The following is a 22,969-nucleotide window of genomic DNA, read 5'->3' on the forward strand; positions in this document are numbered from 1 at the left end:
GATATATTCTTAGAGGTAGGATAGCTGGGTCAACGATATAAATGCTTATTAGGCTCTTGATATGTTAAAGACATGAATTCTTTCCTTCACAATTTTTGCAAATATTTTTCCACTGGGGTTTGCCTTTTGGCATCTCTTTTCCTGGAAAAGGAGAAGGCAGATTATGAAAAGAAATTCCTCTCTAACAGATGGCTGTCCCAGGCTCTCAGGGGAAGCTGCTGGGATACAGTTTTTCCATCTCGGTGGGATAGGAACATTGGTTCCATGCTCTTTTGTCCCTGTTAACATGATTGTTTGTACCTAATTAGCTACAAGTAAAATTGTCTGAACTTATCCTAGCTGTTAGGCAGAATAATGTCCAAGGTGGAGAATGGTTAGGACATGGGAAAGGAATTCTGCATTTCTTCCCAATATTTTTAGGAAAGAATCTGCATGAGGAGGGGGAAATATCCAAGTAGCTATTGTGTGAGACCGGTTCCTTCTTTTCTATGTTGTGGCCTAAACTAAACTCACTTTGTCCTACTAGTGTTTATCATAATGAGTTTCAGGAACCTTAATTACTAAGGTAAGGTATTACATTTTTTAAATGACATACAATATTTTAAATCAGTTTTAAAGGTTAAAACTACTTGGTACAAATATGCTTCTATTTTTGTATTTCATACTGCATTTTAGTTCCTCATTTCCATGATTATCTTTCTTAACAAGCTGTTACCTTCTTGTAGACAGGGTCTGGATTCTAGTTGTCTTCCCAATCCCAATGCCTACTACTGTCTGACAAACAGCAGGTGTCTAATAACTGTTTGTTAGATTAATAAAGATTGAGAGTATGAATGATGGAGGGAAGGTGAGAAAGGAGGCAGCATAACAGAGTAGTTAAGAATGCAGGCTTTGGAGCCAAAGAGCTAGACTTGCATCCTAGCTTTGCCACTTTTCAACTGAGGCTTAGTTTCCTTATGTGTAAAATGGGGATAATAACCCTGACCTCAGAGTCGTTGTGCAGTTAAACTGCGCCAAAGCATATAGTCTTGGCAGTATAAGTTGGCACATAGATGCTCAGTAAATGCTATCTATTAAGAGTAATGCACAAGAGATAGAGAAAGCATGCTGTTTCTCAAGTAATCTCATTCCATGCCAAGGGGCAATTAATTTTAACTTTTTTTCCTTTTGTTAGAATGGCGAAACACCATTCTTCTTAGCTGTTGAAAGAGGTCATGAAGAATGCAGCAAAGTGCTACTGGCAGCAGGAAGTGATATCAGCATTCCAAATAAAGTATGTGCTCCATGTCTATTTACTCACACAGGGAGGGGGACTCAGAATGTTCTTTGGGTAATCTGGTCCTGCACTGACCCATTCACTGGGCTTTTGTAGAATTAATACAGTTGTCCCTTGTATCCGCGGGGGACTGGTTCTAAGACCTGCCTAGGGGTACCAAAATCTATGGATGCTCCAATTCCTTATGTAAAATGGTATAATACAGTCCTTATCCGTGGTTATCCATCCAACTGTGGGGGGCAGGGGGATTTGGAGGGCCGATTGTATTAATAATTTGCTTACTTTGGGGTAAGAATTAATGACTTACCTCTGACATTCCCCTATTAACGTTTCCTCGAAAACAATACCATTCTTCCTATTTATTTGGGGAATAATTTATTTGGAGAATAATTGAAAATAGGGCAAAAGTAGCAGATAGTTGTTGCTTCTCAAACAGACACTTTTATTCTACTTTGTTTTCTTCCTAGAAACAAGTAGTACCTGGCTTATACACAGTAGATGCTGAAAAAGAAAATTGTGTAAAAAGCCAAGAGGTCATTCTAGAGCCTGAAGAAGACAGGATGATGCCTTCTTCTAAATACAAAATACTTTGGTTCTGAGATCCTTTGACACTGATCTTCATTTGTTTTTAAAATTTTTTAATTTTTAATTTTTTTTGGCCGCACTGAGCAGCTTGTGGGATCTTAGCTCCCTGACCAGGGATGGAACCGAGGCCCATGGCAGTGAAAGCACCGAGTCCTAACCACTGGACTGCCAGGGAAGTCCCTCACTGTATAAAACTATATATACATAGACAAGATTGCAAGAGAGAGTGGAATATGTAGGGTGAGGTGATTCCCACTGACGTTGCAAGGTTTTTAATGCAATAAATGAGCCCAAAGTTAAGAATTCACGGGACCCAGGAAACATTCAGAATATGGAGAGCAGTGCTGTTTTTCTGTCATGCCCAGGTGCCCCTCTGCCCCCGGACTGCAGCCTCCCTGGAAAGGCCTCCCTTATTAGCAAGATCCTCCTGGGATCACTCTTTTGGCTCACCCAGTTGCTCTGTGCCTCCCTCCCTTCTGTACTTAATTATTTGGCCCTCTGAAGGTTTTGCTTTGTAATGGCTTTCACATGCTCGCATTCTCCCCACCCTGCCAGGACTGTAGGCTCCACGTTGTCCATATCCTTATGGCCTTGGCCTCATCCAGACAGCCTGGAAATTGTCCTAAGTCAATTTTACATCTTTTACATTATCTTGGGTTTTCCCTGGAGTTCATTAGCACACTTCCTGGATCAAGAGCCTCGGCCCCCCACTGCTGTCCACACCTGTCTCCGCCCAATCCAGTAAAGGCCCCGGGGGAAACAAGCAGCAGGAAGCAGGAAGCCAGAAGCAAGGATACACACCAGGGTTGTGTGAGACTCATTTTGCTTTCACATCTGTGGGTGATTACTGTGTTTGATCTTGGAAATGCTTCACCCGCTGACATTAGTTAGTCTTGTTCTCCGGGAGCTTTCTTTGCACCCATCCAGCTAAGGGGAGGGGGTAAAGGTCGAGTCGTTTCTGAGGAGGTTAGTGGGGAGAGATTGTGGCTTTAGCTGCCTATGAGAGACCGCCTGCATCTGGGCTGGGCGGAGAGGCTGCCTAGCTACCCTGGGTCCAGTGAAGACTTTCTGTAGACCCTAGGAATTCCATATTTCTGGAGGCCCTATCCTCACATCTTATCAAATAACTTTAAATGCCCCCGCATTCCACATTGAATACCTCTTTTCTTTTGCTGTAAATTATTTTTTAAAGGCTTTTTTATTTGTGCATTTACAATCATTTGGATACGATAAACTACCTTAATTTATGATTGACTCTGATTTCTTAGAACTCTGTGCAGACCTGAGAATTTGAGGGAGGTGAAAAAATTTAACCTACAAATTGTTTACAGTGTAATGAATACTTTATGAAGATTACATTTAGCAGTCAACGAAGTATGAACATGTCGATTAAATATTCACTTCAGTTTTGTGCTTTTCTTTTGGTATCTTGGAACCAACGTTTTTTTTTTTTTTTAAAAAGAATGGCATGACTTTTTTAAAAAAATTATTTTATTTTATTTATTTATTCTTGGCCGCGTTGGGTCTTCGTTGCTGTGCGCGGGCTTTCTCTAGTTGCCGCTAGCCGGGGCTGCTCTTCGTTGTGGTGCGCGGGCTTCTCATTGCGGTGGCTTCTCTTGTTGCGGAGCACGGGCTCTAGGCGCGTGGGCTTCAGTAGTTGTGGTGCACGGGCTCAGTAGTTGTGGCTCACGGGCTCTTGAGCACAGCAGGCTCAGTAGTAGTGGCGCACGGGCTTAGTTGCTCCCTGGCATGTGGGATCTTCCCAGACCAGGGCTCGAACCCTTGTCCCCTGCATTGGCAGGTGGATTCTTACCCACTGCGCCAGCAGGGAAGCCCAACCTTTTTTTTTAAGATTTCAAATATTTCTTAAGCTCTTAAAAAGTCTGTAGGCCCTACACACTGTGCCTGTTGTGCCTCATGGATGAAATGCCACAGATTCCTACAGCTCTTCCCACTATAAGGTTCCTGGCTTTGGGCTCTTCACAAGCCTGTTTCTGTGTCAGATCTTTCCATTAGGGGGACACTTCCTACCATTCTGATCTCAGTCTAGACGTCACCCTATCCAAGAAGCTTTTCTTGATCACTCACTGGAAAGTAACCATCCAGTCATGCTATTTTACTTCTCATTGTAGCATTCTCATTGTCACTAGCTGATGTTATTTTTCTAATAATGTCTAGAATCTAATAAATGGGTTCTAAATCTACTGATCTACTGATCTACCAATCAACTGATTGTCCACCCCTACTGAATGTAACGTCAGAGATCTTGTCGGTTTAGTCATAGCCCCCGCGGTCTAACATGGGGGCTGACACGTAATAAGTGCTCAGTAATTTTTTGTGGAATGAATAAGATGATACTTGTGATTCTTGTACACATTTACTAGCTCATTTATTTACCAAGTGTTGCTTTCGTTTGAGAGAAAGAGGTAGGATGGTGTGGTAGGCAGAATAACGGCCCCCAAAGATGTCCACATTATGACCCTTGGAACCTGTGAGTATGTGAGGTTACATGACAAAGGGGAATTAAGGTTGCTTTGCAGATGGAATTAAGGTTGCTCATCATCTGACCTTACAATGAAATTATCCAGGTGAGCCTAATGTAATCACCAGGGTCCTTTAAAAAGGAAGGAGGGGGCCGGCAGGGAGGTCAGAGGGATGAAACGTGAGAAGGACTCAGCACACCACTGCTGACTTTGAAGGTGGAGGAAGGGGGCCGCCAGCCAGGGAATGTGGGTGGTTTCTACAAACTGAAAAAGGTAAAGAAATGGATTCTCCTGAAAGCCTCCAGAAAGGCCTTTATTTTCACCCAGTGAGACTCATTTCAGACTTCTGACCTCCAGAGCTGTAAGATAATACATTTGTATTGTTTAAGGCACTAAGTTTGTGGTAATGTGTTATTAGCAGCAATAGAAAACTAATAATATAGGTGGTTATGTCATTTTTACAGAGGAAGACATAGAGGCCCATCTTTGAGAGGCCATTTATGCAAGGTCATACAGGCATTTAGTATCAGCTCAAGCTAGACTCCAGTTGGTCAGAGCGTGTATCATTCCTGTGAGTATTTATACCACTTATCTATTACTTCATAACAAACCAACCCAAAGCACAGTGGCTTGGAACAATGCACTGTTATCTTTCCTGGCTCTGAGGGTTGACTGAGCTCAGCTGGGAGATTCTTACATTGGGCCGGGTATGTGGTTGCAGTCAGTTTCGGCCAGGACTTCAGTCGTTTGCAGACTTACCTGAGGTGGATGTCCACAGTGGCTCACTCACATGCCTGGCAGTTGAGGTTGGCTATCAGCTGGGGCTCTTGACAAGAGCACCAACGTGTGGCGTCTCCATTGCCTTCTCATAGCATGGCAGCTGGCTTCCATGATGTAGGGAGCAGAAGCTGCCAGGCCAGTTAAGGGTCACACCTGGAACTAGCACACTGTCACTTCTGCCATATTCTATTGGCCAAAGCAGTGACAGGGTCTACCCAGATTCAAGGGGGTGAAGAAATAAACCCCACTCCTTGGTGGGGAGTGGCAGGGTCACATTGCAGAAGAGCAGATTGGATGGGACATACTTATGCAGCCATTTTAGGAAAACATACTAACCTACAGCCTCCTTATTCTGAGGACCTGAAAATACTTTGCAGCAATCCTGCAATTACAGGACACCCCCTCCCTGGGATACCAAAATCCGAGGATGCTCAAGTCCCTTAAATAAAATGCATAGTATTGGCATGTAAGCTATGCACAGCCTCCCATGTACTTTATTTAAAAAAATTTTTTACTTATTGTTTTTGACTTTGTTGCTGGGCGCGGGCTATCTCTAGTTGCGGCGAGCGGGGGCTACTCTTCATTGTGGTGTGCAGGCTTCTCATTGCGGTGGCTTCTCTTGCTGTGGAGCATGGGCTGTAGGTATGCGGGCTTCAGTAGTTGTGGCTCACGGGCTCAGTAGTTGTGACTTGCAGGCTCTAGAGCTCAGGTTCAGTAGTTGTGGTGCACGGGCTTAGTTGTTCCGCAGCATGTGGGATCTCCCCGGACCAGGGCTCGAACCCGTGTCCCCTGCACTGGCAGGCGGATTCTTAACCACTGCGCTACCAGGGAAGTCCCCTCCCATGTACTTTACATATCTCTAGGTTACTTATAATAACTAATACAATGTAAATTCTATGTAAATAATTATAAATATAATGTAAATGTTATGTAAATAGTTGCCAGCACATGAGCAAATTCAAGTTTTGCTTTTTGGAACTTTCTGGAATTTTTTTTTTGAATTTTTTTTTTTAAAATAAATTTATTTATTTATTTATTTATGGCTGCATTGGGTCTTCCTTGCTGCGTGCGGGCTTTCTCTAGTTGCGGTGAACGGGGGCTGCTCTTCGTTGCAGTGTGCGGGCTTCTCATTGCGGTGGCTTCTCTTGTTGTGGAACATGGGCTCTAGGCGCACGGGCTTCAGTAGTTGTGGCACGCGGGCTCAGTAGTTGTGGTGCACGGGCTTAGTTGCTCCGCGGCATGTGGGATCTTCCTGGACCAGGGATCGAACCCGTGTCCCCTGCATTGGCAGGTGGATTCTTAACCACTGCGCCACCAGGGAAGTCCTTTTTGAATATTTCTGATGCATGGTTGGTTGAATTTGCAGATGTAGAACCCGTGAATTTGGGGGACCAACTGTAATCAGTCAATAACTATTCACTGACCTTGTCTTATTGCAAGGCCTTTTGGAGGAGGGCAGGATAATCAAGAGCAGGCCCTGACCTAAGTAGTTCGCCCTCTAGCCTGGGCACTAAGTGAAGGAGAGACGCTAAAGAAGTTGAGTGAAAGGGCTGTGAGGGAACCTGCACATAGGCAGCAATCATGCTGAGTTCTGAGGTGGTACCTGCAAAGGAGAGAGTTGCTAGTAAGTGGTCAGGGCGGGAGAGGGTGGATGCACTTCTGGGGCCGATACCAAGTTCAGCTCTTTTGGCTCAAGGAGGGGGTTTGCAGGGTGTATAGAGCGAAGGCTTGGCCCTAGTCCGCTTCATACTTCCTGGAGAAGGGAAGCGGGTTTTAGCTCATATTTGCCTGAGGCATGTGTTGTCTAGGACTCTGTCTCTTTTATATGGGCGATACCTAGAAGCAACCAAAAGCCCCCCCAGCCCCAAATGATCAGAAACACGTTGAATTTTCTTTTTTAGCTAGTCATACTATTTTATTGTATTAATTGATTACCATGGAATGAACACCAGAAAGCATGCTAGATTCTAATGGGAATCCCTCCCTGCCTTCTCTCTCCACCTGTCTCCTGCAGCTCAATATCAGTGCTTTGCAGATAGCAACCCGGAACGGCCACACATCCCTTGTCAGCTTTCTTCTCAGTGAGAATGTTGATCTGCACCAGAAGGTGGAAGTGAGTCTATTATGATAACATGGGCTTTGATCCCAGCTCTGTGAGTGCTGGGAGATGCTCCTTGCAGATGCATGGAGGGCTGGAGGGGGAGACAAGTGATCACAAAGGAGGAATTCTTCCTGGGAGGGCCGACTGACCTCTTTTGGAGACCGAGTCTTAATCTTAAGAAATACAATCCAAGGGATGAATTTTAGAAAGTCATTGAAGTTCCTGAACAAAATGAAATCTTTGTGTTTTAAATATTTACATTTGCTGCAGTTAAATTTTCTCATGTATCTAGAGATGCCAGTCTTGTATTAAATTTATCAGTCTGGGACAATGATGAAACTGCTGTTAATTGGAAGGAGAATGATTAGTTTTCCCCCTTCACTGACCGATCTTCTTTTTCTTTTGAAAGTCAGTCATTTGTATTGATTTAGGTTTTCTGAAGTTCAAATTGGCTTTGGTAGAATTAACAAAGGCCCTCTGTGCTGGAATTAGATGGGGAAACATTCCCCTATTTTTCACTCTACTTTCATTTCTCCTGTGAGAATATTCTTTTCTCTGATATTGCTTAGCCATTACTATTTATTGTATTAACTGGAGAGGAGGGATGTGATTTAACCCATGACTGGTAGTTTCTGGAGAATGGCATTAGGGGAATTGGTTCTGACCTTGCCTGGTCCATCCAAGGATGCTTCCTGTTTCTCAGGAGGAATTGGGCCCCAGCAAGGCTAATGGTCCCAGCAGGAAGGGCACTGCTTACATCCCTGGGACGAGGGATACGTTCTCTTTTTTCATCCTTAGCGCCTCTAGAGAGAAGGTCCTCCCTGAGCAGAAGAGGTCTGCACAGAAAGCTTTCCCCTCCTGCTGCCCCTCTGCCCCTCTGCCCCATCTGTCTCCCACTTCCCTTGCTCACCCTTGGACAGTCTGACATACACAGACATAGCATTCCACCTGCCCCTGCTTTCCTTCTCCTCTGTATGCTGGTGAATCCCTTGCTAACTCACTACATCTCTCTTCCATCCGTCAACCCCTGTTTCCTGGGAAGGAGCCTGGTGTGATGTTGGAGTCAGGAAGATCTGGGTTCAAATCCTGTCTCTGCTCCTTCCTAGCTCCGATGCCTCGCGGAAGTGATTTCACCTCTGTGCCTCGTATATAAAGTGGGGAAGAGAAGCCCTAACTGCTAGGGTGGTTGTGAATGAAAAGCTGTCAGCCCGGTGTTTCAAACAGAGTATAGACTGTAGGGGGAGTGAGTGAGTAGTAGGCACCATTGGGAGAATGTGCTGCATGTGCATAAATGATGCTGATTAATATCATCTACTCCGCTTGAGCAACACTGCACCCCGTCCTCGCCACCCACCTGGCAGCATCTGTGTTCCCTCTTCCCACGCGTTTTGCCTCTCAGCTCAACTACTGTTGTCCGCACAGTCTCACGCATCGTCTGCCCCTGCTCTCTCACACCTGTACCCCTGCCCCTCTCCTCCCCACTAAATGCCCCTCACCTCGCTCTCTCACACCTTACCTGTGTTCTCCTCGCCTTTTTTCCTCCTTGCATCTGCCTTTTCTACCCCCGGAGATGTGTTTTCTCTCGAGCCTCCTGGGCCAGTGGCAGCTGGGTGGGAGCAAAGACAGCAGGAGGTTGTGTGTGTGGCCCTGGAGGTGGGCACTGAGCCTGGCAGGGCTGGTAAGAAGCCCGTGGTAGAGGTGGCTGAGCGCATGGCTGGAAGACAGGCGGTTTAGCCACAAAGGACGAGGAAAGGGGAGCAGGCTGCAAGGGCCCGGTGAATACCGATGGCTGGACTCTACATCAGTGGGAGGGCTGAGCACGGACGGTGCCCCTGGGTGAGTGGGGCATTAGTCCCACAACATGCTCTAGGGAGAAAGAGCCCAAGATCAGAGCAATTCAGGAAATGCTGAAGGTGAATGCTATTCCTTCCTTGTGGCTATTCCCACTGCACTTTAGCTCTTTGAAGCCTCTGGCAAGTCCTGCAGTTAAGCTATTTAATATTTTCTTAGCCTTCGTATTTGAGCTCAAATGTCAATTCTTCAGGAAAGCCTTTTCTGACTTCCAGAAAGTTTGGCCCTCGGCCCACACCCACATGTGCTCTCTTACCACTGTGCACTTTTCCTTCAAGGCACTTATCACAATCTGTAACTGTACTTTTATTTTGTGACTTAAAAAAAAATCAATATCTGCTTTCCCTACTAGATGAAAGATTCCTGAGGATAGGCCATGTTCACCACTGAACCCCTAACATCCTGAAAAGAGCCTGGCCCATAATAGGTGCTCAGTGTCAAGTTCTAGAATGCATGAAGTGGGAAAGTGGGTTGCTGGTGAGCAGGATTTCTGTACAACCTTGGCATGGAAGTGATTGCTGAAGACTTACTAAGGGCCTGCAACCACGTTGGGAAGTACCAGTATTCAGGAGATTATCAGGAAATGTCTGATGAAATGAGTCGCTTTTTGATCTCATTGATGAAGCCAGAATCTTTTGAATTTGAAATGTCATTTCTTTCTGCAGCCTAAGGAGTCCCCTCTTCATTTAGCTGTTATCAATAACCATATCACAGTGGTAAACAGCTTATTAAGTGCACGGCATGATATTGACATCTTAAATCAGGTAAGCCAAGCAAATCAGAACCTAGAGAGTCTATTTTCTTGTTTCAACTCAATATGTGTTTAGAGGTAGTTTTGATCAAGTTCAAGGTGCTCTAAAGATTCCTGGGAAGAATATGCACATTCATTTTTTTATCCTTTTGCTTCTGTAAACCCCACTCCCACTTGCACACACATATTTTGTCTTTTTCAAACGCACAACTGGGATTCAGCCAGTGTGTTATTAAACTGTTCACATTTAACAGGCCCAGTACTTCTGATAGATAAACAGTAGCCCAGAGGTAAATTGCCGGAGGCTATTTAAATCAAAAGCTACTCCCCCAGTGTGAAATGTTGTAATTGGCAGGGAGCCCTTCTCCGCAAGAAAGAAAGCTTTGTTTCTATATTATAGACAGTAAATGTATCTTCTTTTTGCCCAAAGGCAAAAGAGACCTCCTGGAATTTTTAAAAAAATCACCATGAATTCAGACCACTGGAGCAGAATCAAATGCTGCATAAAAGGCATCCATCACTGGCAGGAAATGGAAATGCTGAGGTAGAAGAATTAAAAGGATATGGGTGGGTGCTGTCTGAGCCAGGGCCTGCTCTGGGAAGGGCTACCCTCTTCCAGAGGTCAGGAGTGGGAAGGAAAACTCTCGGGAGAGGGCCCTTGCCAGAGTCCTGAGGACAGCTGAGGCTCTGGACTCCTCCCTCCTTCCTGGCTGCCCCTTCCCAGGTGAGGAAGCAGCCACGTGTGGTGGGCATGCGTGTCCTAACCCACTGTGTCATCCTCGGTTTCCTCATCTGTGAAACCAGAGCACTGACTCAGATCTCTGCAGTCTGCTCCAACTCCAGCCTGTGAGGTCCCTGGTGCCCTGAGCTGAATGGGGACTTAACTCCCCGTCCGTCCCTTCCTTCCCCGGAGACCGTCCTCCTCCCTGGTCTTTTACTATCCCAAAAGTTTGGGGGAAGAAAATCTCTCTTATTATTAAACATACATATGTATTCAATTATGTTAATGCCCTGCATCTTTCCTCATGGGCAGAGTCTTTGCTCTACACGTGGACAGAACACACAAGTGATTCTGGCTTCACCAGAATTGACTAGATCCACTCCAGTGAAGGAGGCTTGTAGGCTGCCACCCAATTATAGAACTAGACTTTATCATTTGTGGTTTTTGTTAGACCAGGAATACACACAATGTATAAAAGTAAGAAAACATCAATAAGCTAAAAACTTACAATTTGTTTATAATCCCCCCAAAGAAAGAGAACTCTGTTAACATTTTGGTACATTTCCTGCCTTCTAGACTTCTAGCAGTTTTGCCACAGGGAGATTTTATGGGTATTTGATGTATGACACTCGTGTCTCTGTTCCATGTTGGTGTAGATTTTTGATAGGTCTGTCAGTGTAAGTTCGATGTCGTGGATAATGAGCCCCCAGAGGGGCACATTGCCACCTAAAAGTGGGTCTTTAGTAAATGCTTGTTGATATTAATTATGTTAACATCCCAAGCATGTTGGCCATATGCTCTAGTAGCAAGAGTCCTGGGCTAGATGCTACTGCCCAGCTGTGTGACCCTTGGGAAGTTGCTTCCTCTCTCTGGTTTAGGAGTTGGGCTAGATTATAACCAATGTTCCTTTCTGTGCTAAAATTTTAGAATTGTCTTCACATCAGCATTCCTTTCAGTGGGAGGTTAAGATGGGTGATTTTCTTGTGATTTCATATATTTCTCTGAAGCATTCTTATCCTCTTCATGGGAGAGTGGTTATTCAAGAAAGAAATTAGAAGTCTTGCACTCCTTTATACACTATAATGTAGGAAACTTACAAAATAGAGAAAAGCATCGAGAAGCCAATAAAAATAAGCTCTAATCCCTCCGTCTAGACATTATTATTCTTAACATCACCAATGCATTTCCTTCTTTCCCTCTATTTTTTTCTATAAATTGAGCTCAGCTAGATAGTGTTATTTCCTAATGTTTTTAATGTTGTATCATAAGCATTTTTCATTTTTAAAAATCTCTGAAATTATTTTTTATTGTGGCAAAATAAACAAAACATAAAATTTACCATTGTAACCATATAAGTGTAAAATTCCGTGGCATTAAGTACACTGACAATGTGCATAACTCTCACACCATCCATCTCCAGAACTTTATCTTCCCAGACTGGAACTCCACACTCATTGAACAATAACTCCTCATTCCCTCCTCCCCCTTCTCCTGGAAACCACCATTTCACTTTGTCTCTATGAACTTGACTACTCTAGGTATCCCAAATTGAAATCATTTTTAAAAATCATTTGTGACGGTTGCCTACTATTCCAATATGTGGATATACCATAATTTATCTCATGAGTTTCCTTTCAATTTTTCATTGTTATAAATAACACTGCAATGAATGTCTCCTGTACCTGTTTAAAAATATGTGACCTTACCTATTTTCCCTTATGCCTGTGTAGGACACCTTTGCTTTCTCTTTGTCTTTTTACTATGCAAGTTTTTTCTCTCCTTAACATGCTTGGATTACATTTTTGAACTTTCTCATGTCAGAGGCCGCAAACTCCTTTGCATGTAGCTGCTGATCTTGGAAATGTGGAACTGGTGGAAACCCTGCGGAAGGTGGGCGGTGACCTAAAGGTTGTTGACAAGGTGAGTTCATGGGCTTCACTCTGTTTAGCCGAGCTGGTTGCTGAGTCCTCCCTGTCGGCTGTAAGCCTTGAGAGGTAGTATTACCACATCCTTTGTGAAATGGACACAAATTGGAGAGACCTTGTATCTTGATAGTAACATTCCAATTTTAACTGAGATAAGTTGGTAAGAATTTTTACTCTCAACAGTAAAATATACATTTAAAAAATTCAAAAAAAAAAAAATTCAAATTATTTATTAGTTTTTTTAAAAGATGATAGATTCACATGGTTCAAGAATTTAAAAATTAGTAAAGGTTTTACAGTAAAAATTTCCCATCTACCCCATCCCTATTTGTCTAGCTCTCATACTGTCCTTGCTATACATACCCATTATTGTAAGTTTCTTCTGTTCTTGCCAGAATTTCTTTATGCATATAACAGCAAACATAAATATATTATATTCTTATTCCATTCCTCCATCCTTTTTACACAACTGTGGATACCTATACATATTGCGCTACATTTAGCTTTTTTCCCTTACCAGTATAAAGCAAAGATCATTCCATATAAGTACATGGAAAGTTTCTTCTATTTTATACAGCTACATAATAGACTGTGGTGTGGATATATCATAATTTGTTTAGTTCTCAACTGATGGGCATATAAGTTGTCCTTAAGCTTTTGCTATTATAAATAGAACTGCAATAAATAAATTTATATGTGTCTAAACTTGTTTTTTAAATTTATTTAAAAATTTTTAATTGTTGTAAAATGCACACAATATAAAATGTACCATCTTGACCATTTATTTTATATCTTTATTTAATTTATTCATTTCCTACTTTTTTTTTTTTTTTTTTTTTTGCTGTGCTGCGTGGCTTGCGGGATCTTAGTTCCCCAACGAGGGATTGAACCCGCACCCTTGGCAGTGAAAGCTCGGAGTCCTAACCACTGGACTGCCAGGGAAGTCCCATAACCATTTTTAAATGTCCATTTCTGTGGTGTTAAGAATATTCACTTTGTTATACAACCAATCTCCAGAACTCGTTCATCTTGCAAAACTGAAACTCTATGAACAACAACATTCATTTCCTCCTCCCTCAGCCCCATTCCACTTCCTGTCTCTATGAATTTGACTACTCTGGGTACCTCATCTAGGTGGAATGGTACAGTATTTTCCCTTTTGGGACTGTGTCCTCAAGGCTCAACCAAGTTGCAGCATGTGTTAGAATCTTCTTCCTTTTTAAGGCTGAATACTATTCCCTTGTATGTATGTGCCACATTTTGTTTATCTGTTCATCCATGGATAGGCATTTGGGTTGCTTGCACCCTTAGGCCATTGTGTAGGTGTGTTTTTAAAGACAGACAGCTTTGTTTCTTTCACGTGACGCAGTTCCGCAGGCTCAGCCATGGCAGGGTTGGGGTTCCAGCTTTACTGAAAGGTGTAGAAGAAGACACTGTGTGGCCCCCCTGGCTAGGTACTCACATCCTAGCTCAATCCTCCCATCTCCTTTGTGAGGCAGACGAAATTATCCCAGTTTATAAGAGAAGAAGAGAATTATCCCCCCAGGCTAGGTACTCACTCACATCTTAGCTCAATTCTCCCATCTCCTTTGTGAGGCAGACGAAATTATCCCGGTTTATGAGAGAAGATTTGATGACATCAGGGCCATTGTAAGAGGCAGAGCTGAGCTTCAAAGCCAAGGCTACTGGCTGCTTGACTGCCCCGCACTTCCGGAAGTTGCAGCGTTTCCTTCCTGGTCTTCGCCCTCACTAGTCACCAGCTCAGCGCATCCCTTGTTCCCAGTGCCAGCCTGCGTCCTCCCTAGTCTGTCCTCCCTAGAATCACACACCGCATGTTTGTGGGATCTGAAGTAGTGACATGTTATTTTACTTGTCTCGGTCAGTTTTCTTTTTCTGATCATGAAAGTAATACAATTTGGAAAACGTAGAAAAGCATAGGGGAGGAAAACACAATCACCCATATTTCTATCACTTAGGTGGAATTCCACCATTAGTGGCTCATTAACTTCTGTTAACATTTAGCGTTAGTATTAACATTGAACATTTGTAGCTAAATGTTAATAGCTTCTCCTGCTTTCTTTTATTCTACTTTGTCAATAACATTAACACCTCCAGGGCAGTCTGGTGAGTAGAGCATCTATAGCATTGGGCAGGGAACTTATGTTGCGCCCCCATTGCAAGTGGACTGGATATTCCAGCGAACACGTCTGTGCTACAGCTTGATTCTGTTTTCAGAGCAAAAGCCACAGTTTCCTGGGCCTCCCAGTCTGATTTCCCAGATTTCCTTTCTCCTCTTCCCTCTTTTCTCATCGCGTCTGGTGCCTAGCTGGCACCCAGGACATATGTAATTAATGAATAAAGACTATCTTTTCTGCCTGTTCCCACAATTTTTACCAAAGATAAGTGACTGTTTCTAAGACTGAATTAAGGTCTGCTCTGGATAGAAGAAAAGGAGCCAAGTTTTGGTATAAAGCTGACTTTCCCTGTCCTCTCAGCCTGTGGCGTCACAAAGCTCTCCGAGGGCCACCCACCCTCAACAGCACAAGTATTTGGATTTCTACTCCAGCTATACTCCCTGTGAAGATTTTCCTATGAGCTTGAAACCTCTGGCTCCCAGAACGCTGCCTTCCCAAAATAGGCTAATTATGGTGATTCAGATGGCTTTACAAGCCAGAATTTAGATAGCATACAATTAGAGGCTTGCTAAATGCCTGCAAAATGCAGTTCTTCCTAATTTCATTACTGTCTCTTTTGATTAGACGCTGATTACTTTCAGCTCTAATTTTCAGGCTCACCTGGGTCTCAGTTCCTGGAGTAGCAGACAAATCATTTGAATTGGTGGCAGTTGCATTTCACAAATACTCAGCCATGTGAGAGAATTATCAGGATAAGTTTCTGCATCTCTAAGCATAGAAACATGGGTTTCTGAGGTTGGAACTTCTTCCGAGGTTACTTCTGACCATTCATTTAAATTATCTTCAGGATCCCTGAGCAGATTTTTCATGGGTCATTTGGAAAACAAATGAGAACCACCATCTTTTGCTTGGGAAAAAAGTGTAGATGTATAGCTTGTGCACTGCATAAAATCTAGGGGACACTGCTTGCAAAACTGTGTGCTGTAGCTTTGAACTATATCCATCTTGACCAAGGTATGTCATTTGTAATTTGTATAAGGTACCATATGGGCACCAGGCCATTCATGCCCCAAATTATGTCTAGAACAGCCTTTATTGCTCATTCCATTTGGTTAAGATTCCAACCCCAACCCCTCATCTTTGGTTAGAAGTGGTATGATATAATAGGAAAAAATTCTGGATAGGAGTCCAGTGAGCTGAATTCTGTATTATGTAGGGTTACCATTATTGACTGTATTCTGAATAAGATCCATCCCTTTTCTGTTTTATTACTCTGCCCTCCTCAACACATGGCTTTCACTTCTTGATCTAAAGTGGCTGTTCAGGCTCCTACCATCATGCAAGCATTCCACTGGGGGAGGAGGAAACTTTGAAGTTTCTTTCAAAGAAACTTCCCAGAAGTTGCATGTGCTGCTTCCATTTACATACCATTGGCCAGAACTTAGTTCACATACCCAAGGGTAAGGGAGACCAGGAAATGTTCGGGGTGGCCAAGTGCCCAGCTAAAATCAGGAGGTCTCTTTTAGAAGAAAAAGGCTATTTATGGTGGGTGGGGCATGGGACACTGACTAAAGCCTCTGCCACAGGTGGGGTCAGACTTTGGAGGAGAAAAACGTATGATTACGTTATTTGCTGAGGACTTCACAGTGCAGTGAGCCAGGGAGACCCTGCGGGTCTTGGAGAAATGCTTGGGTTCTCATTGATAGAGCAAGTGTAGAACGTTACCTGTTGATGTTGGGTGCCTAAGCCCAAATCCTTCCCCCTGCCCCATTGACACAGCACCTGACACTATCAATATCTAGCATCTCTTAGACGATTACCACACACAGCCCTAGACTGTGCCACACACAGTCCTAAGGACCCTATACGAGTTATCACACTTGCCCCTCACCACTACACAGAGGGGTAGTTATGGAGACCTAGGGAAGCTGAGGACTGGCCCAAATTTGCCCTGCAAGGAAGCAGTAGGATCAAGATTTGAATCCAGGCCCCCTTGTTCCGAAGCTAGAGCTCCTAACCAGTAGGCCGCATTGCCTGACTCTTTGATTTTTGGCTTTTAGCAAGGGAAGGCTGCCCTGGCTGTGGCCGCCAGGAGCAACTGCAGCCTCATCGTGGACACGCTCATTAAAGCCAAGAGGTGCTACGCCTGGAGAGAGGTAAGGAGGGCCGAATTCAGCTCAGTGAGGGCCTCTTCTGCAGCCCCCTCTTCTTACAGGGCAGGGTGGGATCTGTGTAATTCTTTTTTCTGCTCTAGTGGGCAGGGCCCTGGTTAGTGTGTTATAGCTGTCCCTTCTGTCCTGTGCTGTCCAATTTGCGGCGTGGACAGCTGCCTCTCTTCCCCTCCATCCTTTGTCAGCACCAGTGGTTGCAACTGAAGTGTGCAGAGCTCAGTTGGGCCAAGCAGGCCAGTCCACGTTGGCTCTAAGGAGCCTGGCATGCATGCCCCGGGTGGTTGGCTGCTGGCTGTGCCTGCTGTCATGGAGTCTCTGGCTATGGTCCCTTCTGGAAGCTCTGAGACTCGCATTCTACTGAGTGGTAAGGAAGTTCATATTTAGGGTTTTGCAGTTTTCCACATACCGCTGTGCCAGCTACCCAGCACTCAAGTATTCTGCGATGGTCACGAAAACCTTATTCATCTTGAGAATACAAAAACTTGTCTCCAAGACATTCCTTCTGTCTTCTTTCATCAGTACTCCCTCTGATAGCTGCCACTCACGCAGCTTCTCAGTAGAATGCCCTCCCCTCCAAGATTCAAGTCTATGCCCTCGGGCAGGAATTTCATCACCAGACACCACCCTCTGCTGCTGTCCTAGACTGAATGTCCACTCTGGTCCAATAGGCTGGAGCCAGAATTTAGGTCCTAGTCCCTCACATGTCTACCCCTGAGGAGCCTTAAGCCCGGACTGTTGTCTAATTTGCCAATCCTGAGAAATGTCCCTTAAATCCTTAAGGGGCATTGATTTGCCTCCTTGATCACAGTACTGTTTAATTGGCTCAGTAGTCCTGGTATATGGGGATCAGTTTAAAGGCCACACTATCCTCCCCCGACTTTTCTTATTTGCCTGTAGGGCAAAACAAAACAAAATAACATTTGACAATTAGAATTCTGTTTAATCACTCTCCTTTCTCCTCTGATTTCTAGTCTCTCTTCTTTTTCCTCTTCCTCTTTGTCCTAGCCTCACTCTCGTTTTCTTAGATCATCACTGTATTTTACTGAGGATCACTTTCCCAAGTTCCGTCTTTGTTTTCACGTTTTCTTTAAAAATAGGAATATTCATTGGTTCTATTTATAATTCCTCTTAGCATTTTTAGATTCTTTTTCCTAGATGAGAATAAATTATTTTTCCACCAGATGAATAAGCCCTCTTTCCTAACAAATCTTAAGATGTGAGAGTTGGATGAACTTTGAAAATCATAAATAATGCATACATGTAGCTGAAGCAGACCCCCAGAAATGCTATGATTTGTTAACTCTGGTGACAACTGGGACCCTGAGATCTGGAGTGGGAAGAAGACTTGTTTTTTTAATATACAGCCTTAAAAAATTTTTTTAACCAAATATATTTATTGTTATTTATTATTTAAAATTCCCTTTGTTATTAAACAAGTTTATATCCTGGCCTTATATAAAATGGTTCCTAATGAAAAGATTAAAAAGATGATTGGAATTTCCCCTCTCATATCCATTTACCCATCTACCTAACCACCTAATCATCCATCATTAAATTCAATGGTTCAGGGCTTCCTTGGTAGCGCAGTGGTAAAGAATCCGCCTGCCAATGCAGGGGACATGGGTTCGAGCCCTGGTCCGGGAAGATCCCACATGCCTCAGAGCAACTAAGCTAGTGCACCACAACTACTGAGCCTGCACTCTAGAGCCAGCGAGCCACGACTACTGAGCCCGCGTGCCACAACTACTGAAGCACGCGTGCCTAGAGCCCGTGCTCCGCAACAAGAGAAGCCACCGCAATGAGAAGCCCGTGCACCACAACGAAGAGTAGCCCCTGCTCACTGCAACTAGAGAAAGCCCGTGCGCAGCAACAAGAGACCCAAGGCAGCCAAAATAAATAAATAAATAAATAATAAAATAAATAAATTTATATTAAAAAAATAAATTCAATGGTTCAGAGGTAAATGGGAGCTTCCTACAATCGTGGCTTATGCTATTTTAATTTCCTCCAGTTCTGGCTTATATTATTCCTGCAAATAGTTCAGTGCTTTGCAGACAAGTTATTAATGCTTCCACTGACTGTTGAAAAAGACCTGGGCTTTCCAAATCCCTGGCCCTTTCTGTGGAAGCCTGAAGGACTGCCCAGGCCAATCCTGGAACGCACAAAGCAGGCATGTTTCTCAAAGAAATAAAAATGCTGTAATGCGGAGTTGAAAGCAGAGGCATTTTGTATTCTTCCCTTTAACTGGTGGTGTTTGGGGTTTTAATCTCCTTGGATTTAACATTTTCAGGAGATGGAACGAGGAGAAAAGGAAAAAGGGCAGTGCCCACAGCTCCTAAGTTTCTGGATCTCCCACCCTCGGCTTTACCTCTTTTAGGATTTCCTGGGGGCCAGGCACTGTGGGAGTAGAGCAAGGCTGGGGTGAAGAAGACCCTGAAAAAATTATGGGAAATGAACTCCTCCCATTCCTATTCCAACTTCTGTTCACAAAGTCCAGATATCGGAGAACGGTCTTGCTGTTCTCCTTGGCCAAGTTTCCCAGGAGACTGTAGGCCTTCCGGAGGAGGTCACTGATGCTGTGAGGGTGCAGGCCGGTCCCTGCTGGTGGCTGGGGCACCAGCCTCGCCACGTTCTTCTCATAGGGTTCCAAAACCAGGTCCCCATATCCCTTTAGTCCACTCCCTGCCCCAGCATTGACTCCTGTATGGCTGTTCAGAGTACCTTTCACTGACTCACTTTTATTTAAATGAAAGATAAAGATAAAATTCACTATCTGTAAAAGAGGAAAGGAGAATAGATAGGAAGTCCCAAACCTCTTGGAGGGCTCTGTGTCCTGCGTGTCCCTTATCCCCACTGTCCAGAGGAAGGCTTGTCTGGAGCCCTGCTGGCATGTGTATGACAAGGGCAGCCATAGGAAGCCATGACCCCTGCTTTCACTTTGAGATTTTCTCAGTTGTTTTGGTTGGATTCTATAGAACTCTGGTGGATTCTTTTTTGTTTTTTGTGAGTTTTTTGGGTGGATTCTTAAAAAGGGACAAAAGGAATCTTTGACAAATCAGAAAACAAGAATCAATCCAGGCACGGTGCTCCTGGGCTGAGCCTGCTGCAGGGCTGTAATACAAAATGATCTGGAGCCTGTGTTCTCCACTGCTCGGCCCCCAGAGTTAGGATGCTCATCTGCTCTCCTCCCAGTCACCAGAGAGCAGGATGTATGGAGGGATCAGCTATGGGGTCTCATCAAGAATACATCCAATCTGGGCCCCACTGAAACTTTGATGTGAGAAAATCAAACACCCCAAAGAAGAAAAAGGGATATGGTTGAAAGTAACACCTTTAAAGATGCATTTGTTGTTGTGACGTTTCTGTAGTCAACATACCCCCTCTGTTTTCTTTTGGGGTGGTAAGCAGGCTGGGATAGAGGCAGGCAATACAGCATGGCAAAATCCCTCACATTTCCTGTGTCAGACAGACTCCAGCTTTCTTTTTTTTTTTTTTAATTAATTAATTAATTAATTGGCTGCATTGGATCTTCATTGCTGTGCAGGGGCTTTCTCTAGTTGCGGCGAGAGGGGGCTACTCTTTGTTGCGGTTGCGGGCTTCTCATTGCGGTGGCTTCTCCTTGTTGTGGAGCACAAGCTCTAGGCACGTGGGCTCAATAGTTGTGGCTCACGGGCTCTAGAGCACAGGCTCAGTAGTTGTGGCACTCGGGCTTAGTTGCTCCGCGGCATGTGGGATCTTCCCAGACCAGGGCTCGAACCCGTGTCCCCTGCATTGGCAGGCGGATTCTTAACCACTGCACCACCAGGGAAGTCCAGACTCCAGCTTTCTATTTCAGACATTTGTCTCTATCTTGGATGACAAAAAAATGATCCAGTTATAGTTAATATTGAAAACATAGTCTCAGTTACCACTCTATGGGTTACATCTGAAAAAATATATATGTATATACTCTGAAATAAGGCAATCAGCAGAAAATGTCTGAAATCATCTGATACAATTACCTTCAATCTAGGAGCATGGTGAGAACATCAAGGACCCATCAACCAGCTTTACTCTGACGTTCAAGCAAGATCACAGTCAGGAGACCAGGCACATTTGCAGTCTCCGCTGGCACCTGGCTTACCGTCAGCGGAAGGCCAACGAGTGGCAGAGGCTGGCCCATTTGTGGAACTTTACAGACGCCCAGATCAGAGCCATCGAGGAGCAGTGGTCAGGTCAGCATGGCCCAGGAGATGTGGGCAGGAGGCATTCGGTATTAGGAAGAGCCATCCTTACTGGTGCCCATCTTCCAAGTGGGTGTCCAGTGCTCTTGATAGGCAACAGACTGCAGGGGCCCAGGAGTGGGGACAGTTAGCTTAGGACCACAGAGGTGATTGGGAACCTTGCAGACTGCTAGTACTCATGGGAACCTGCAGTAGACTGAAGTTTGCAAAGGATGATTACTTTTATTGAGCCATATTGAAAAGGTGGCATTTAGCCTAGAAGGAAATTAAGGTTCCCAACTGAATTGGGCACGAAGGAAGCAAGGGTTTAACAGTTGGCTTGTCACTGGGAAGCCACCTGATTTCTGGAGTTCCTTGAGATCATCCTGGGGTGAACTGATTCATTCCCTAACAAGAGACTTACTGTTTAGGGCTTCCACACCAGGAAGGAATCCCTTAAACCAGGCCTGGGGCAAGGGGTTCTTGTAGGTCATGGCCTTGGTGAGACCAGGTGTCCCATGAGAGACGTGTGGGATAGAGACCCATGGCTCTCTTGGTTAGAGGATTCCAAGCCATGGAATCATTTCAGCCAGACTCCAGCTGTCAGAATTAGTGAGGTCGGAGTCCTTAGCTTTGCTTTTTTATGATTTGACCCAAACCTAGGAAATACAGAAAGCTTGTTTGCATTATCAACTAATTAGCTTTAAAAACAAAGAAGCAAAGACTTTTCTTGGCAAAACTTTTTATTCAGAGCACTGTCCTTACATGGCTGTCATGAGATGTGAACGAGTCCCATGCTCAGGGGGTGATCGCATTATTGATTGCCTGGGATTGGGGATAGCAGAACCACAGCCCATGGGCACATGCTACTTATACCACACACAAGTAAATTATGACACTTTTATTGCTAATTCTAAGGATACATTTTCACGTGAAAAAATGGAAGATAATGCATTGAAAATGTTGAATATTGACTACAGTTTCTAAAAAGATTTCTTTTCTGTTGTTAAGATTTCTCCTTGTTGCTAATTAGGCACATAGTGTTCTGTGAAGTCTTTAGGAAAATGGAGTTGCCTTCTGGAGATTTCTCTTGACCTAAAAAATTGATTTGGAAACGTAGTGTGCTTTCAGAGTACTTGCCATCAGGATAAGGGGAGTTTTGATGTGTTTCATTCACATATTATGGAGGCCTAGAGTGTGTTTAGCTGTGCCAGGGGAAGATACATCAGCTCTGTAAGCCATGGTGCATGTTTGATGGAATTGATAATCTAGTTGGCATGATAATAGTAACATTCACAATCCAATTACATTGTAACCCTGGGTTATGCTACTGGCACAATGGAGTTGGTGGGCTTTTGAGCAAAAGAATGACACATTGATAATGGTAATTAAGAAAAATTAGTCTGGTAGCGGCAAGATTTAAGAAAGGAACTGGATTCACCTAGGAGTACTTTTTTTTTTTTTTTTTTTTTAATTCGGCTGCGCCGGGTCTTTGTTGCTGTGTGCGGGATCTCTGTGGCCGAGTGTAGGCTATTTAGTTGTGGCATGTGGGCTCTTTAGTTGCAGCTTGTGGGATCTAGTTCCCTGACCAGGGATCGAACCTAGGCCCCCTGCACTGGGAGCGCAGAGTCTTAACCACTGGACCACGAGGGAAGTCCCTAGGAGTACATTCTTCATGCATATAGTTTGTTCTCCCTGAAACGCCTGCCCCTCTAACAGTCTGTGCAGCGGATTTCCTCCCCATAGCTCAGGCCCTCCTCATCTCGGCATCTGGCAGAGCTAGGAACCTGGCACGGGTTTGTAACTGTGACCTCCAGCCGCAAGTGACCACGGTTCCCATCTCCGTATCCCAGCACTTCCCCCAACACCTCTCAGGGGTTAGGCGTCTAGTGAGATCTGCCCCGTGAAGAGCCCTGGCCTGGCCAGGGGTTGCAGACTTCCACCAGAGGAGTTTCCTGGAAGCTGGACCGGCAGGTGGGTGCATGCTG

General features: G+C 44.3%; 1 protein-coding gene across 1 annotated transcript in view; it reads left to right on the forward strand.

The window, feature by feature from the left end:
* ANKDD1B (ankyrin repeat and death domain containing 1B) overlaps nt 1–22,969 on the forward strand; it is a gene marked incomplete at its 5' end in the record, with an annotated part of 57,838 nt that overhangs the window by 32,408 nt on the left and 2,461 nt on the right. Inside the window, 6 exon segments of the mRNA XM_082380428.1 lie at nt 1,175–1,273; nt 7,139–7,237; nt 9,742–9,840; nt 12,370–12,468; nt 16,669–16,764; nt 20,792–21,013. Coding sequence (XP_082236554.1) covers nt 1,175–1,273; nt 7,139–7,237; nt 9,742–9,840; nt 12,370–12,468; nt 16,669–16,764; nt 20,792–21,013 — 714 coding nt within the window.

This window comes from Balaenoptera borealis (genome assembly GCF_965194805.1).
Source record: "Balaenoptera borealis genome assembly, chromosome: 2".
Classification (NCBI taxonomy): Eukaryota; Metazoa; Chordata; class Mammalia; order Artiodactyla; family Balaenopteridae; genus Balaenoptera; species Balaenoptera borealis.